The sequence below is a fragment of the Eutrema salsugineum genome, unplaced genomic scaffold (genome assembly GCF_000478725.1).
Source record: "Eutrema salsugineum unplaced genomic scaffold, Eutsalg1_0 scaffold_10, whole genome shotgun sequence".
NCBI lineage: Eukaryota > Viridiplantae > Streptophyta > Magnoliopsida > Brassicales > Brassicaceae > Eutrema > Eutrema salsugineum.
This window is the reverse complement of record NW_006256908.1, coordinates 8,111,350-8,127,162: the sequence shown is the minus strand read 5'-3', so window position 1 is coordinate 8,127,162 and position 15,813 is coordinate 8,111,350. Positions and strand designations below refer to the sequence as shown.

At 39.7% G+C, this 15,813-nt stretch overlaps 5 protein-coding genes and 1 pseudogene across 5 annotated transcripts; 2 read left to right on the top strand and 4 right to left on the bottom strand.

The window, feature by feature from the left end:
* Nucleotides 1–1,653: 1,653 nt before the first annotated feature.
* LOC18027073 lies at nucleotides 1,654–3,996 on the top strand. The gene is made up of 7 exons (XM_006410622.1): nucleotides 1,654–1,725; nucleotides 1,815–1,886; nucleotides 2,546–2,692; nucleotides 2,864–3,028; nucleotides 3,229–3,282; nucleotides 3,392–3,538; nucleotides 3,625–3,996. The coding sequence occupies exons 1-7, from the start codon at nucleotides 1,654–1,656 to the stop codon at nucleotides 3,994–3,996; spliced, it is 1,029 nt and encodes a 342-aa protein (XP_006410685.1).
* Nucleotides 3,997–4,281: 285 nt separating this feature from the next.
* On the bottom strand, nucleotides 4,282–8,338 carry LOC112081596 (annotated as a pseudogene).
* Nucleotides 8,339–9,252, bottom strand: LOC112081595. The gene is made up of 2 exons (XM_024148373.1): nucleotides 8,409–9,252; nucleotides 8,339–8,358 (listed from the first exon to the last, which is right to left on the bottom strand). Exons 1-2 carry the CDS (start codon nucleotides 9,250–9,252, stop codon nucleotides 8,339–8,341), a joined length of 864 nt encoding a protein of 287 aa, XP_024004141.1.
* Nucleotides 9,253–9,576: 324 nt separating this feature from the next.
* On the top strand, nucleotides 9,577–11,196 carry LOC18027241 (multiple organellar RNA editing factor 6, mitochondrial). The gene is made up of 4 exons (XM_006410621.2): nucleotides 9,577–10,045; nucleotides 10,236–10,333; nucleotides 10,459–10,524; nucleotides 10,844–11,196. The coding sequence occupies exons 1-4, from the start codon at nucleotides 9,660–9,662 to the stop codon at nucleotides 10,987–10,989; spliced, it is 696 nt and encodes a 231-aa protein (XP_006410684.1). The 5' UTR covers nucleotides 9,577–9,659; the 3' UTR covers nucleotides 10,990–11,196.
* Nucleotides 11,197–11,297: 101 nt separating this feature from the next.
* LOC18027240 (protein HAIKU1) lies at nucleotides 11,298–13,376 on the bottom strand. Its single transcript, XM_006410620.2, has 2 exons — nucleotides 13,272–13,376; nucleotides 11,298–12,979 (listed from the first exon to the last, which is right to left on the bottom strand). The coding sequence occupies exon 2, from the start codon at nucleotides 12,837–12,839 to the stop codon at nucleotides 11,652–11,654; it is 1,188 nt and encodes a 395-aa protein (XP_006410683.1). The 5' UTR covers nucleotides 12,840–12,979; nucleotides 13,272–13,376; the 3' UTR covers nucleotides 11,298–11,651.
* Nucleotides 13,377–13,984: 608 nt separating this feature from the next.
* LOC18027239 lies at nucleotides 13,985–15,135 on the bottom strand. Its single transcript, XM_024148372.1, has 2 exons — nucleotides 14,401–15,135; nucleotides 13,985–14,278 (listed from the first exon to the last, which is right to left on the bottom strand). Exons 1-2 carry the CDS (start codon nucleotides 15,133–15,135, stop codon nucleotides 13,985–13,987), a joined length of 1,029 nt encoding a protein of 342 aa, XP_024004140.1.
* Between the last annotated feature and the right edge of the window lie 678 nt (nucleotides 15,136–15,813).

Genomic DNA, 15,813 nt, shown 5'->3' with positions numbered 1-15,813 from the left:
GCTTATATATATGCATTCACAAGCGATACTTTATGTATCGGTATAATGCAGTAGTTAACTTCCAATGTTTTTGTTAACGTCTAATATAATAATTAGCAGTATTTATATTTGGAAACATTAATTTTAGGATATGTAACAAAAGAATTTGTAACTATTATTTTATCTATCTAATATTTCGATTATCCGCTAACCAAAATAATTTAATCAATAACGATAAAATTAACATTGTTTAGATATATGGAAACATTGATTTTCATAACACTGAAACAAACAAGTACGTGGAAACTTTACTAACATTCCCCAAAATATCTTACATCAAACTTTTCAAGGAGTCATTATGGGGTCCAGAACTTAGATAATATTACACAAAATGGTACTTAAATTAAAACAGCCCCATCAACAAAGAAGCAGACCAAAAACCAACTCTCATTGCTTCTCTCCTCGTCCCTCCGTCCCAGACGCTCTAAATAGGCCTTTTGCACGTAGCGTGGTTGTGATCGAAGCCACTAGAACGCCCACAAACCCGAAAGAGGCTAGGTTGGATATCCTGCAACAAAATATGGTATTCCCTTTAGTAGATAATCATAGTATTAGTTGTATAATAAATAATGTTACGGGTAACGAGTTATATACCCCAAACTCTATCACATAGCTTAGCATTAAATGATATATTCATACGGAAAAAAATGAATGGCTCATAATGCACCTCGCCAATACCCCAAAGATCTTTTTCTGCTCCTGCGCAGCTAAGCTATCCTATTAACAACATTATGCTCCTATTAGTACTTGCTAAATGGAAACGTGGCAAAAATTAGAGGGAGTTAGAGGTAATTTCTGCTGTCTTTCCATATACTCTTCTTTGGATACGGTGGGACCATAGTTAACCTTGCAAATACGCCTCATCCCATGAATATTGCACTTAATTACTCTTGATTTTAACTAAGAAAATTTCTGGAACTGCCACTGTTTGGAGCCATAGTTGTTATTATTGAGCCAAATATCTTTCGCTATGTCAGGGTGTAATGTCAAATGAGGTTTCAGGAGGATATCCTCACCTCACGAGCCATATTAGCCAGAGCCACTCGGTATCAGATTATAAAAGTATAGATGCCATTGTTCGTATGTTACCATATCACACTAGCTATGTCACTATCATTTACCGGTTCTGTCGGTAGGAATATTTTGTGAATAAGATGATGATCTGCATGTTCAATAAATTTCTCTGGTTTTTCTTTGTCCCATTGTAAGGATGTTTGGTCGATTAAGGCTTAAACTGGGTTTATATATGGGTCAGTGAAATAGTCATCTTCTTCAAATCATCTAGGGCATTTACGTTTTTCCGGTGGCCAAATAATAATTGCATATCATGACAAAATAATTGCATATAGTTTCTCTTGTTCTTTTATTTAATTCGCCAATTTAAGTGTGTTAATCATTTTTAAATTAATAGTTTCGAATAAATGAAAAAAAAAAGAAAGAGAATACTTATGGTGCTTAACATCAGCAAAATTGGTCTATAGTGTCCTTTTTTAGTATTAAAGATATATTGACCAAGAAAATATAGGCATTTTTGGTAAGATTTTTAAAACACGAGTAACAGTCGTTGACTCAAATTGGTTTATATACTAGAGAGAAATTATGAATACCTTATCAATGGCATTACATCTAGCGTTAGGTCTATGTGTCTATCTGCTATTGACACAAGGTGCGGAAGGAAATATTGATGTAAGAACTTCGATTTGCTTGTTCTATTCTCTAAAAGTTTTCATTTTTGATTTTAGAATATTGCTCTAATTTGTGAGTAAATTTTGCAGGATTTTGACTGTGTTGAGATATACAAACAACCAGCTTTCCAACATCCTTTGTTGAAAAATCACAAGATTCAGGTATAATAGTATATATAGCGCATTACAATAATATATGAATCCAAGATTTGATCTGATTAAACAAATGTGACATCCATATTTCTAGATTGAGCTATGGGTCAGATCTACATATCTTTTCATACATATTTTTTTAAGACAATGTATAAGATATATATACATATATATTATAATATACAAATACCTCAAAATATTCAAAAAGGTAACTTTATTTTTGAAATTTGGAGTAAAATTTAGAGTCCTCGTAATCAACATGTTAAAAATATTTATGAAAATCAATTTGGAAACTTTATATGATATTTATTTTTATTTTGTGAACTAATATATATTAATTGATATTTTCATATGCTATATTATTGTTTTTTTTTCTCCATATGCTATATTATTGTTATTTTGCTAAATTTATGGGTATGAAGTGAATTTTCATACTGCGGGTACTACTGAAGATGGATCTAAGTGATTCTTTCTAGAATCCAACAAATACAAATCTGGATATCCTAAAATTTTAGAAAAGAATCGAAGATCATTATTTCATTTGAATTAGGCTAAAATAGAAGCAAAAATCACATCTTAGTCAATCAAAAAGAGGAGACACGGACTTTGAGAAACATTAGTTCTTACGAATCTTATTATTCTTTTGTTACCCGTGATACTACATATAGGAAACATTCAGCTCATATGAGAATCCTGAAAGAAGCAACAAATATGAAACAGAAGAGCATTGTCCAAAAGGAACGGTTCCAATTTTTAGACAGAGAAATGGATCTGAGAGCTTTCATGTGAACACAGCCGAGTATTTCGGTCAACATGTAAGTCTTCCACTTCTTAATTGTATTTGAAGGGAGTTACAAAGTCTCATTTAGTTGTAAAGATATTCTGATAACATATTTGTTATATGCAAACTAGAACAAAAGCAAAATGAGGATTTTCAATAATGTATCAAAATTATAGACTAATATATACATTTATGAAATTTACAGTTTGCAACAATTGAGACCATGGTAGATGGAAGTATCTATCGAGGAGCTGAAGCTGATATAAGTGTTCATTCTTTAAACTTAAAAGATAATCAATATAGTAAAAGTCAAATGTGGTTAGAGAATGGACCTCCAGATCAACTCAATAGTATACAAGCTGGTTGGGCGGTAAGTCAATCATTCAGTTACTTATTAATTTCTTTCTCATTTCATAATAATTACTGTATGTAAGTTTTGACTTATAACTCATATAAGCTACAAATAAAATATATATGTCTATATGAATATTTCTATTTATGTTTTTTTTTCATAATTTTCATGCATGTCTAATTAATTATATGTTCAACATTTATTTATTATTATTTTAGGTGCATCCAAGATTGTATGGTGATAGTGTCACACGATTTACAATATATTGGACTGTGAGTAAAAATTGGTTATTGGTATTCAATTGGATTCGCTTTAAACAAAAATTATTATAAGTTTGTTACAAATAGAAAATTTATCTGTAATTTGTTTTTCCTGTTTTAGAGAGATCGTTATGGAAAAACAGGGTGCTACAACACACAATGCCCTGGTTTTGTTGTTGTAAGTGGAAATCCCAGAATTGGGAGAGGATTTTGGGGCTCCTCTATCTACGGTACATCGAGCCTTTTCTTTACAACAGAAATTTTTCAGGTAGGTTTCTCTTAATTGACCTTTATGACTTTATATACTGCTTGAACTTGGAAGTTTATAATTCTTTTGCTTCATATGTGTAATAGGATGGCTTTAGCGGAAACTGGGCACTTAAAATAGGTAATGAAGTAATTGGTTACTGGCCCAAAGAGTTATTTACACACTTAAACAAAGGTGCTTCTCTGGTGAGATATGGAGGGAATACCTTTATATCCCCTGACCGAATCAGCCCTCCAATGGGAAATGGACATTTTCCAGTTTTTGATTTTAAGAAATCAGCACATTTCAAAAATGTCGTGATCATAAACTCCAACTATAAAAAAGTTTATGTTGAAGATAGAAAATTAAGACGTTATGCTGATAATCATAGTTGCTATAGGGTGACATATTGGGGTTATAGCAAATCCAATGGAGTGTCCTTCTCATTTGGAGGTCCAGGTGGAAATTGTGATATTTGATGACTTCTATGTATATGTATCAACAACATTATTAATGAGAATTATATGGTACTAAACTATGGGCATTTTTTCACACAAAAAAAAAAAACATCACATGAAGATGTGCAACACCAAGATCCCGACAAAAAAAAATAAATCCTTTTGCATTTTTCCTTTTAACCATCAGTATAGAAATTTTAAAGAGAAAAATAAATAAAAAATATATATCTACATAAAAATGGGAGATCTAAAAGTTCTTTTTTTTTTATTTTTATTTTTGTTTATTACTACAAAAACACTATTTCATTAAGTATTCGGTACAAGATTCTCCTCTAAGGAGAGCCAAACGGGGGCAACCGAACTTACATGGGAAACCCTAAAGCCTCGTGCTCTTGCTTTCTTTGCAAGGAAATCCGCACGGGCATTCTCTCTACGAGGTACATGATAAATCCTAAAAGAAGAAAAAGAAGCTTTAAAGATTTTAAAATCTTCAAGTTCTGAAGCAAAGTTAGGCCACTCCTCTGGATTTTCCGTCATGGCAAGAAGATCAAAACAATCCGTAACAAAACAGCCACAGCATATAGAAGACTCCAGAATACATCTCATAGCCCACAATAGCGATTCCAACTCAACATGCAGCGGGGATAAGCTCCGGCGTGATCCTTTTAACCTCATGGAGATCACACAGTCCACCTAGGTCACAATCCATCCATGTCCGCTAGTCACACCCGTCTCTGTCCATGAACCATCGACGTGACATATCGGTAAAGTCGGCAATGAGGGACGAGGTGGAGTAATAACCGCTCGGGGCTCGGCTGAGGTCTCTTCCAGCAAATGTGCTTTTCGCCATGCTTCTTCCTCACTTATTGCATGATTAAGCGTATCTAAAGGAGATTCTTCGACATTGTCAAAAACTTTTCGATTACGTGCTTTCCAAATAAACCACATCATCCAAGGGAAAGCCTGTAAATCCTCGTCTCTAGCTCCATGATCTTTTGCTCTCCAGAACAGATGATCAATGTTACCATAAAAAGAGGGTAATGGGAACAACTCAGGAGCTGATGGGATGGCCGAAAGGGCCCAGACCTGTCTCGCAGGAGGGCATTCGAAGATCACATGATTAATCGTCTCGGCCTCATCACCACATCGAGGGCAGCCCCTATCTCTACCAATATGGCGGGCTGCAAGGTTATGGCATGATGCCAAGCAGCCTGAAATACATTGCCACACGAAGTTTTTAAGCTTTCTCGTGGTTTTTAATTTCCATGCTTGCGCCTTCAGTACCGTGGTACATGGACCCTGAAGAGGGAGGTCAGAAGCATGACGAGATAAGGTTCTCGCGGCCCAGTAACCGGACTTAACTGTATAGTTGCCTGATTTTGTAAGAGCTATATCCATCTCTCGAGGCCGATTGGCTCGGACGTATCCCTAAAATTAGGGTAATATCTTCGGGTGGGAAAAGCTCACGAAGACGATCCATCTTCCATGACTTTGAATCAAAATCAATTAGAGTATTAACGTACAAGAGAGGATCACGCTCGGCCAGGAGTTCTTTTGGGGGTCGGGCCGGAGTGTCGGGAATCCAGGGTTTGGTCCAGACACATGTCCCAAAACCCGAGCCAATAGTCTTGCGGATCCCGGATTTCAAAAGCGGCTTTGCAGCCATAATACTTCTCTATCCATAAGATGGACGATTTGATACTTGTATATCTAGAGGGCTCAGTAGAGAATCCGGGAATCTCAACAATCTCCATAATTGCTTTGCTAAAAGAGCAAGATTAAATTCTTCAAGGCTTCTAAACCCGAGTCCACCATCAGCTAGCTGGGTACACAATTTCTCCCACGCTATCCAGTGTATACCCTTGCTATCCTCCTTCGAACTCCACCAAAAGTTAGCAATAGCCGAGCTCAACTTAGAACGAATCACTTTTGGCAAAAGGAAACACGACATTACATATGTCGGAAGGGCTTGGGCTTGCGATTTAATTAATACCTCTTTCCCACCTTTCGATAACAGCTTGGATGACCATGAATTGACTCTAGATTGGAGTCTATCTCGAACAAAGGCAAACACTTGTGCCTTGGAGCCATGCAATTTCTCCGGAAGTCCTAGGTAAGTTCCCATGCCACACTCTCGGTTGATACCCGTTGATGTCTTTATTTCCTGTCGTATGGAGGTTGGGACATCGTTTCCGAACATAATGGACGATTTTTGAAAGTTAATTTTCTGCCTAGATGCCTCGCCATAAGAGCGGATAATACTAATAATTGTTTGGCTCTGTTGTGAATCTGCTTTACAGAAAAATAAACTATCGTCCGCAAAGAGGAGATGGGATGTGGGAGGGCTCGCCCTTGCTACTCTGAGGCCTAATATATCCCCGGATGCTTCGGCCCGGCGCAGTTGGGCAATGAGTGCTTCCGTACAAATAATAAAGAGGTATGATGAAAGAGGGTCCCCTTGCCTAATACCCCTGGTAAGTTTAATGAAACCTTTTGGCACTCCGTTTATCAAAACTCTATAAGAAACCGAAGTTATGCACTGCATTATCCAATTCACCCAGAGAGGAGCAAATCCCATTTTCTCCATTAAACGTCGTAGAAACAACCACTCCACTCTGTCATCGGCTTTGTTCATATCAGTTTTAATTGCCATGAACTTCTTCCAACACGCAGGATTGGATCGAAGGGCATGTAAGTTTTCTTGCGCTATAAGTATGTTGTCCGTAATTAGTCTTCCCGCCACAAAGGCGGATTGTGTCTCAGAGATTAACTCTGGAAGAAATCTCTTGAGCCGGAGACTAAGCACTTTCGAGATTACTATATAGCATACATTACAGAGGCTGATAGGTCGGAAACCACCCATGTCTCGAGGTTTATCACCTTTTGGGATTAGGCAAATGTTCGTCTCGTTGATTCTCTTGTCAAAAGACCCGGAGCTAAAGAAATCACGGATCAGTTTCAGGAGATCTGTCTTAATAATTCTCCAAAACTTTTGGAAGAAGAGGGCTGTCATTCCATCAGGCCCAGGCGCTTTTCCAGGGTTAAGAGAGAAAGAGCGCGTTTAACTTCATCTTCTGTCACCTCCCGAGTAAGACTTTCGTTCATAGCTTCAGAAACTATCTCGGGAACATCCCGGAGAGCGTTGGTTGGCTCATGCTCAGTTGAGGAAGTGAAGAGGGTCGAAAAATAGTCTACCGCAAGTTTCTCGATTCCTGCCTCCGTATCAATCCAAGCCCCATCATGGTTTAAAAGACCAAGGATCCGGTTCTTTGCCCGTCTTAGTTTGGTGGAGGCGTGAAAAAACTTTGTATTTTTATCGCCTTCTTTGAGCCACATAACCCTACTCTTTTGTCGCCAGTAGAGTTCCTCCTCTCTATAAGCCTCACATAACCGCCATTTGAGATCAAGAATCTCTTCCGATGAGATATTTATCGTCCATCATAGATCTATCTATCTCATCTTGAAGGAATTTTATAAGTTTTTCCGAGTTGGTTTGGGTGCCTTTTTTCCATTTGGAAATTGCACTGCGGCATGTACGGATTCGGCATGTAAAAGGTTTCCGTGATGTTGTACTTGGTACTCCCCATCCATCTTTCACTGCCTCCTCTAGACCTGGTTTACCGATCCATCTTTTATCAAACATGAAACTGCGAGTAAATGATTGTGGGGTGGATCGGATATGGGCTAGGAGTGGTCTATGGTCGGAACCCCATAGTTTTAAGTACTCCACATAAGTGTGGGAAAATATGTTGTGCCAATCTTCGTTACCCATAGCCCTATCCAATCTACATTTGATTACTCCGTTCTTCCGTCGGCCAATCCAAGAGAATGACTTTCCTTGGAAAGGGAAATCGACCATGCCACAATTTTGAATCATGGCACGAAAAGAAAGGAAAGAGGCTTCAGATCTTTTTTTACCGCCACTTTTTTCATGGTTCCCTGTGATTTCATTAAAATCGCAAATAATAAACCACGGGCCAGATCGAGAGATCCCGATACGATTTAATCTCTCCCATACATAATCACGATTTGTAACGACAGGATCTCCATAAATAAAAGTCATACAAACTCTATTACCATCAATAATAGTCTCAACATCGACCAAACGGTCATCAAGTAACATAATCTTAACCGGAAAATCCTTAGAATAAAAAAGAGCTAATCTTCCACTGTTTCCTACAGGGTCAACAGTTTGGAGATTATCAAATCCTAGAGAGACTTGCAAGTCTTGCAGAAAAAACCGATCATTTTTAGTTTCAGATAAAAACATGAAACCTGGAGAGTACTTTCGAGATAACTCTTCCAGTCTGCGTTTAGTGAGTTTAGCATCCGCCCCTTGGCAGTTCCATGCTAGAATCTTCATTCAGGTGGCTTCGGAGGGTTCTGATCCTCCACATCGCCATCTTTCTTCTTGGTCACTTTGGAAAACTTACTTTTAGGAACGAAAATCACCTCAGTGGGAGGGATAGAAGGATCACTCGTCTTTCTCTTTTCTTTTGTGGAATCTGCATACGAAGAAGGGGCTTTTCTCTTCGGTGAACTCTTTCCTTGAAACACCTTCAACTTCTTGGATGCCGCAGCCTGCGTCTTTGGGCTCTTGGGAGTCTTCTTCTTTGAGCCAGCCTTTGCCGCTTGCACTCTTGGAGGCGATCTCTCTCTCTTGCTGGTTGGCGACTGAGAAGAGGTCGGAACTGCTCCACTTGTCACATGGACAATTGGTCTCACATCTTCAGAGATGGTCCTCTCCAAACTCTCCACCATGGCTTCATTTGCTCTCCTTTCATCCTCCGCCAACTCCTCACCAAGTAAATCATCCTCTTCCATCATCGCTTCCAGTATCATTGTCTTTTCACACTCCTCCAAAATTCTCAAATCCTCAGCTGTGAGCTCCGTATCATCCTCCTGGCCATCAACACGGTCCTCCCAATCAGTGGGGATAGATTCATTACCGAAAACACTCTTCCCTTCTTCAGCGTCCGTGTTGTTCTCTTGCAGCGGGTCCAAATGATTCTCAATGGGGAGGAGAGACTCACCAAAAGGTGGAGAAGAGTGTAAACCAGAACCAGAGCCCATTTCAAAGAGCATTGGTGAGGATTCCAAGTCATCATTATCGCTGAAATCCTCATCCTCCTCCGCTACGGCTTTGCCTTTGCCTTCCACGGCAATCTCTGCCTTCCTTGAAGGTGGAGACGGATTGGAGCTTGGTTCAGAGATTCTCAAACTTGTCTGGCGAACATGAGGGCGGGGATTTTCCCACATGTCGAAGCTTGGGTCCATTCTCTGAGAGGATCTCTGGTTAGATGGAGATAAACCACTCCTGCGAGAGGATTCACGATCAAAGACCTCATTTCCTCTCTGAGACGGACGATAAATTTCTTGGCGTGAAGCTTCGGAATCATCTAAAAGTTCATTTTAAAAATAAAGTTTCCTTTGCGTTAATTTGAACCGCAAAATAAGCAGTGTGTGAAAAAAACATCCATACTTTGATGGTTTCTATAATCCTCATTGATCATCATTCAAATGAGACTCATAAATTTTTAGATATGATAAGGCCCATTAGTAAATTTTTTTTGTATCATCTGCTCCAAGTCCAGTTTTTTTTCCCCTTTCTCCTTTCATCAAACGATCAATTAGTTTTAAAAAAGTCTCATCTGTCATCATCGCCGGGAAGCGCACCAGTATCAATGGCGAAAACCCTATCACGCTCCACAGCCTCACGCGTCGCTAATCGTTTATTTTCCACTTCCAGAGCTGCCTCTCCTTCTCCGCTTCCTTCTCACCTCATTTCCTGTCGATCCTCACCGACGCTGTTTCACGCCGCCGGATTCATCCCCGCTTCGTCACGTTTGACGACGATCCGGACCCGTATGGACAGGTCCGGTGGATCGTATGCGCCGCTCAAATCCGGATCGAATTTCAGCGACCGACCACCTACTGAGATGGCGCCGCTATTTCCTGGATGCGACTACGAGCATTGGCTCATCGTCATGGACAAGCCCGGCGGCGAAAACGCTAATAGACAGCAAATGATCGATTGCTATGTTCAAACCCTAGCCAAAATTGTCGGAAGGTAAGTTATTGTTTCTTCCCATTTCTTATAACCTGAAAGAAGAGCAACCAAATTCGTGGTTTATTCTGCCATTTCCTACGATCTAATTGCTGTGGATTCAAAATCCATGTTCGTTGTAACTCGGATCTCCATTTTACGCTACTAGTTCGCTATATAACATACACACTGATACTGCTGTTTCGTTAATCAGTGAGGAAGAAGCTAAGAGGAAGATATACAATGTTTCGTGCGAGAGGTATTTTGGTTTTGGCTGTGAGATCGATGAGGAGACATCAAACAAACTCGAAGGTATCTCTCTTTTCGAAGCACAAGTTGGTCACTGGATGTGTATTATGGTACTTTTAGAATAATTAGGCCACATGAGATAGATTATGTGATTGTAACCCATGTGTCTTGTTTCTTGTGAGTTTCAGGGATTCCTGGTGTTCTGTTCGTGCTTCCGGACTCTTATGTTGATCCAGAGTACAAAGATTACGGAGGTAAATTCATCAACACTGTTCTGCATTTTCAAAACTTACGTATCATTTTATCATCTCGTGATGTCCTGTGTCATAATTCATCAATATATTATCGAATTTAGTAGTTCAATGAGTTGGTCTCACAGAGAAAACAGAACTTTTTTTAAAAAAAACTTGAACTTGCTATTTTTTCAAGCAAAATATTTTCATTTGTTCATATGTATGAAAGATTGAACTTAGTAAGTGCTTCTGTGGCCAATGTATGTCAAAAATTTCGCGCTGATTCTTGTTATAATTAGCTGATGAAGTCTTTGATGAGTGTTTTTTTTTGCAATTGCAGCTGAGTTGTTTGTGAACGGAGAAGTAGTTCCGCGACCACCAGAGAGACAGAGGAGGATGGTGGAGTTAACGACTCAAAGAGGATCGGATAAACCAAAGTACAATGACAGAACCAGAAATGTCCGACGGAGAGAGAACATGCGCTGATTCTAATTCTCAGAGTCTATGCCTAAACACAATCTCCTTTCTCCCTTTGAACTCCGATCTAATAGCCTCTTTTCTTCGTCTTGTTTGGTTATTCTGTGCGAATAATGGTTGATGATGGTATTATGGATGATGTTGTTTCCATCTTTTTTTGGAGCTTGTGAAGCTTAATTGCTAGCTGATATCAAATTTATCTCAAATTTTGCATATGTAGAGAGAAATGCGTACAAAGTTTTTTGTCACTAGTTACTCTTTCTTTTGTCACTAGAAGATATCTTCTGTATAATAAAACAATACAGAGAGGTACTTGCTTGAAAAACAACCAAAAATCTTATAAATTGACAGAGTATTGTCTAAAGCCTGTATACAAATTACGCAAAAGACGGCTAATTCTGTGACAAACAAAAGAAAAGTAATCATCATCATCCCAAGATTCCCAAATAAAGCTTCAACCTTTTACCTATAGAACCTCAAAAACAGAGAAATTTTCTTCTATAAAAGCGCCTTTTGCGTTTACAAATCTATGCTGTTGCGTCTATTCTACTGTAGGCTCTGGAGACCAAGCTTCTTTCATAGTATAGACTAACCTAGAGAGACTTGAAAAAAAAAAAACATGATAAGATTTACGTAATCCAATAAATCGGACAGAGACTGGAGAGAGCCACCTAGTAATCACCCCATCTTGGACTTGGGATAGGGAAGAACCCGGATGGCGATAACGGGAACATGAGACCTGGAGATGGAGGTGGCTGAGGAGGACCTGGACCTGGACCTGCACCGGGTCCGAGACTTCCTTGTTGAGCTATTTGTGAAAATGAGAAGTTTGGGGTAAGTGGCTGAGGATACTGAACTCCTGGTGATAGTAATGGGTAAGGTGATCTTGGAGAGAACATATTCGGGTAACCAGTAGGAGATGGCAGAACAAACTGGGATGTAGGTGAGTGTAGTGGTCCAAAACCGTTATATCGAGGAGAAGGAAAACCACCATACATTTGACTGAACCTGGGAGAAGGCAGAGTGGGCGTGACAGGTACAGGACCATTGAACTGAGGAGAAGGAAGATTACGAGGCACTGGGCTAGGAACTAACCCGGGTGGTGGTAGATACTGGTTAGGTTGAAGTGGCCCCTGCATATTCATTCGAGGTTGTGATCCAGGCATCATGTGTGGCTGAGCTTGAGGTTGATGTTGAGCTTGAGGTTGAGATTGGGACTGAGGTTGAGGTTGGGACTGTGGTTGAGGCTGAGGCTGAGCTGGCATATATGGTCGATTTTCATGACCAGGCATATATGAACGATTTTCATGACCAGGCATATATGGACGTTGCTCATGACCTGGCTGCATTTGGTTACCATTGGGACCTGAATCTCCAAGTGAGCTTTGAAGATAACGCATATACTCTGAGATGGGAGACTCAGCTGTATTAGACCAAAACTGGTCCCCATGACCCATCATTGGTTGTTGTGTGACTTGTGGCTGGGGTGGTGGATGCGGTCTAACTAAGTAAGGATGATGTTGTGGAGGAACCATGGTAGGGAGAGGAACCGGAGGCCGGTTTATCTGAGTTAAGGGTGCTGGTCGGATTCTCTGCAACCGTGTATTCTGAGGCTTTGGTGGGTTGTTCTGAGGAGGAGGGCGAGGAAGGTTTTCACGTGAAGGAGAGCCTGTTAGCTGCTGAACAATACTTCTAAAGTCGTTCTTGCTGATGTTATAAACCTGAGGCTGCGCTTGAGGCCTTGAAGCAGCAGCGGCATTAGCATTCGCAGCGAAATTCGGTTGGTGCAGAGGACTTTTTCTGATATTCCTCCCAATCTTATTCACACCCAAATGATCATTTTGTCGAGGCCTATCCATTTCCGCAAATTCCAAAACTATTTCTATTCACAAAACTTCACTACCAATCCAACAGACCCAGCACCAAATATGACCGGAGAATTATCCTTAGTCAGCCAAAATCCAAACTTTTCGCAGCTAATCCTCTGTCTACTGATTATCTAATCCAACAAAGAAGAAAGTGCTCATTATCCAACTAATGAGTCCAGAATCTCGAAACAAAATTCAGCAGAAAGTGCCTAGCCTAAGAAAGTAGATCCTCAGTTTTTGAGCTACTTTATGCTCCCCTAAATCAAAAGCCCAAGATTACTCGCTCACAAACTCGATCAAACACTAAAGCAAAACACTCCTAGTATCACAATTCTGGAGCTCTCAATTCTCTGTGTTCCCACCAGACCAGCCAAAGAAAAAAAGTGATAACTGTAAGATTGAGCAAAAGTTCAGGCCTTTCACCTGATAATTCGGATCTGAGAACACCTAGAAGAGCCGAGAGCCTAATTTCAATCAGATCCTGAGTAACACGATGCAGAGAGAAGGAGAATTAAAATGAACCCTAATTTTGTCAATGAAGATTTGAGATGAAATTAGATTCCTCATTTTTTTTTTGTCTTATTTATATTTAATTAGTGATTTGCCAGACTGGAGTGACATGGAGCTGACGTGTCCAGGTCGTCACACTCGTCTCCTACGAACATTTTCCGAAAGAGTCTTTTTATATCTGTTTTATAAAAGAAAATTCTATGGGAAATGGATGGATTAGTAGTATATAATAGGGAGGAAAAAATTCGTACATATCAAAAGTAGAAAGATTGTTTTTACATGCAAATAAAGCCATTTTCCGAATGCAGAAAATATCTTTTACTTCTATAAAATTATTATTCGTTACAGTAGTAAATTAGTAATTTTCCAAACCATTTTTTTGGTCAAAAGTAATTTTCTAAACTAAGAAGAAAATCGATGAGAAAATCATCTCCGCTTTGCAATTATCATACGTTTTATTTTGAAATGTATAACGCGTACGAGTATTTATTGCAACAAAAATTGGCGTTTTGACTGATTAACTTTTATAATTTGGTTTAAAAGAAGTTTTATAAGTTAAAGGGGTTATTCATTAAAATGAATACCAGAAGGTACCGAAATAAAACCAAGACACATAACACACTCCCTTAGCAGGGATCTATGACTCCGGGTTTTTTCCCATCAATCCTGGTACCGGAAGGAAGGGTTTCCGAAGAAGAGCCCATTCGAAAAACCGTTGGACCCAAAGGAGATGAGGAAGAAGACCCCTCTTGATCATTGAAAACCGTTTCTGAAACCACGGACCTATCCATGAATAGGTTCCGTTTTTTCGCAGCACGATGATGATCTTCAAACCCAAAAACGTGACCTTTATCCTTTTGCAGATCAGTAGTAAGCTTAGGCATTTTCACCGATGTCGTGTCAAGATCGGACTCCAAGGCCTGTTGAACTCGAAGTATACGGGCATTACGTTCGGTGTCATTACTGTGGGAAATATACTGAATCGCAACTTGTCGTTCTTCACGAGGAAGATTAGCAAGCAAAGGAGGAAAACCAGGGGTACCGAAGGAGCAACACCCGTAGATGACTGGGCATGGACCACGAAAGCCTCAGTAGTATTGGTTTTAGCCTCAATGAGAGGTCTCGGCTTTGAGGGAGGAGCCTTCTTTCTCGTCCAAGGACAAGCTGGTCTCTCATGAGTCAGTCTCTGGCAGTGGAAGCAGCGTTTCCTCAGTTTCTCATAGGCATATTCAATCAGAACTTGCTCTCCTGTCGGCAGGGTCAAGACCTTCTCACATATCGCCGGATTGGCAATATCCAATCTCACATGAGCTCTGATGAACGCCTCCTTCTGGGAAGCCTTGGGATCGTAAGCAATCTCAATAACTTTCCCAACTTTATCAGCTAGAAAATCCATAGTTTCCAACTTGTAATAGTTTACCGGGATTTTGCTAATTTGGATCCAGACATCCACCATGGTTAGAAAATCTCTCGGGGGAGACGGTGTCCACCATTCCAGAAGCATCGTCCAATGATTGTATGACCACGGCCGATCTTTCAGGACTGTAAGCAAATCCTCCTCACGCTGGAATATGAATTGGAATTTGTCTCGAGACAGCGCAATACCTCTAACCTTGTCATACACCCTCCAGATTCGAGGCATATCCATGATCATCTTGTCCATTGGCTGACAATCCGGGTTTAAAAGTCGCCCCAAGAGGCTTATTGCGCTTTCCTCAAAAACCTTGAATCTTGGTTCATCCGGCAGGACAAGAGGTTCTTCATCACACAACGTCATGGCACGAATCGCAGCTTGAGGTTTTCCGACATCGCAAACGGATACAGTGAGGGCAGAGATTTCCGGTGAAGAAAGGCCGGAAGTTTGGGGAGCAGGTCAATAATGAGAGAGGAGAAAGTGCCTTTAGTTATGCAATATTCAATCACTAATTTTGCGGAAATCATTGATGTTGCAGAATTGGAGCTTAAGAAAAGGCTCGATAAAGGAAAGGAAAGCAGGAAGAGGAAAGAGCAAGGAGAGGGAAAGGGAAAGTAAGAAGATTTAAGAATATTTCGAAATACCGAAGCAATAAATGCCGGAATGAAAAAGAGCCAATTTCACGAATCGAAAAAATTCACGTATCGGAAAGTTAGAAAAACAAGAAAATTCAAAGACTCTAGATGACACAGAAGGACCTAAGCCAAAAACCCCCAATCCAGGATACGTCAGAGCTTATTAATACAAACTTCGCCAAGTTAAAGGGATTTAGATTCGGTTTTGACACATCCGAAATTTTACTTAGATATTTGGAGCGAATCCCAAATTGAATTTTGGATCCCTGGATAATAGTTCTACCTCTAGAACATGATAAAATCACCAAATATAAAACATAAAACGTTACTAATATATTGGAGAAAAGAAAACAGTTTTCTATCTTTCTTCTGATAAAAGCCTTTTTTTTTTCCCAACTGGTGATAG

Coding starts and splice junctions, on each gene's coding strand:
- LOC18027073 (XM_006410622.1), top strand. CDS start 1,654: ATGGCATTACATCTAGCGTTAGGTCTATGTGTCTATCTGCTATTGACA. Junction 1,887..2,545: donor TGAAAAATCACAAGATTCAG/GTATAATAGTAT, acceptor TACTACATATAG/GAAACATTCAGCTCATATGA. Junction 2,693..2,863: donor CCGAGTATTTCGGTCAACAT/GTAAGTCTTCCA, acceptor TGAAATTTACAG/TTTGCAACAATTGAGACCAT.
- LOC112081595 (XM_024148373.1), bottom strand. CDS start 9,252: ATGGACCCAAGCTTCGACATGTGGGAAAATCCCCGCCCTCATGTTCGC. Junction 8,359..8,408: donor GGTGATTTTCGTTCCTAAAA/GTAAGTTTTCCA, acceptor GTGGAGGATCAG/AACCCTCCGAAGCCACCTGA.
- LOC18027241 (XM_006410621.2), top strand. CDS start 9,660: ATGGCGAAAACCCTATCACGCTCCACAGCCTCACGCGTCGCTAATCGT. Junction 10,046..10,235: donor CTAGCCAAAATTGTCGGAAG/GTAAGTTATTGT, acceptor TTCGTTAATCAG/TGAGGAAGAAGCTAAGAGGA. Junction 10,525..10,843: donor AGAGTACAAAGATTACGGAG/GTAAATTCATCA, acceptor TTGCAATTGCAG/CTGAGTTGTTTGTGAACGGA.
- LOC18027240 (XM_006410620.2), bottom strand. CDS start 12,839: ATGGATAGGCCTCGACAAAATGATCATTTGGGTGTGAATAAGATTGGG.
- LOC18027239 (XM_024148372.1), bottom strand. CDS start 15,135: ATGACGTTGTGTGATGAAGAACCTCTTGTCCTGCCGGATGAACCAAGA. Junction 14,279..14,400: donor CTACGGGTGTTGCTCCTTCG/GTACCCCTGGTT, acceptor CGAGTTCAACAG/GCCTTGGAGTCCGATCTTGA.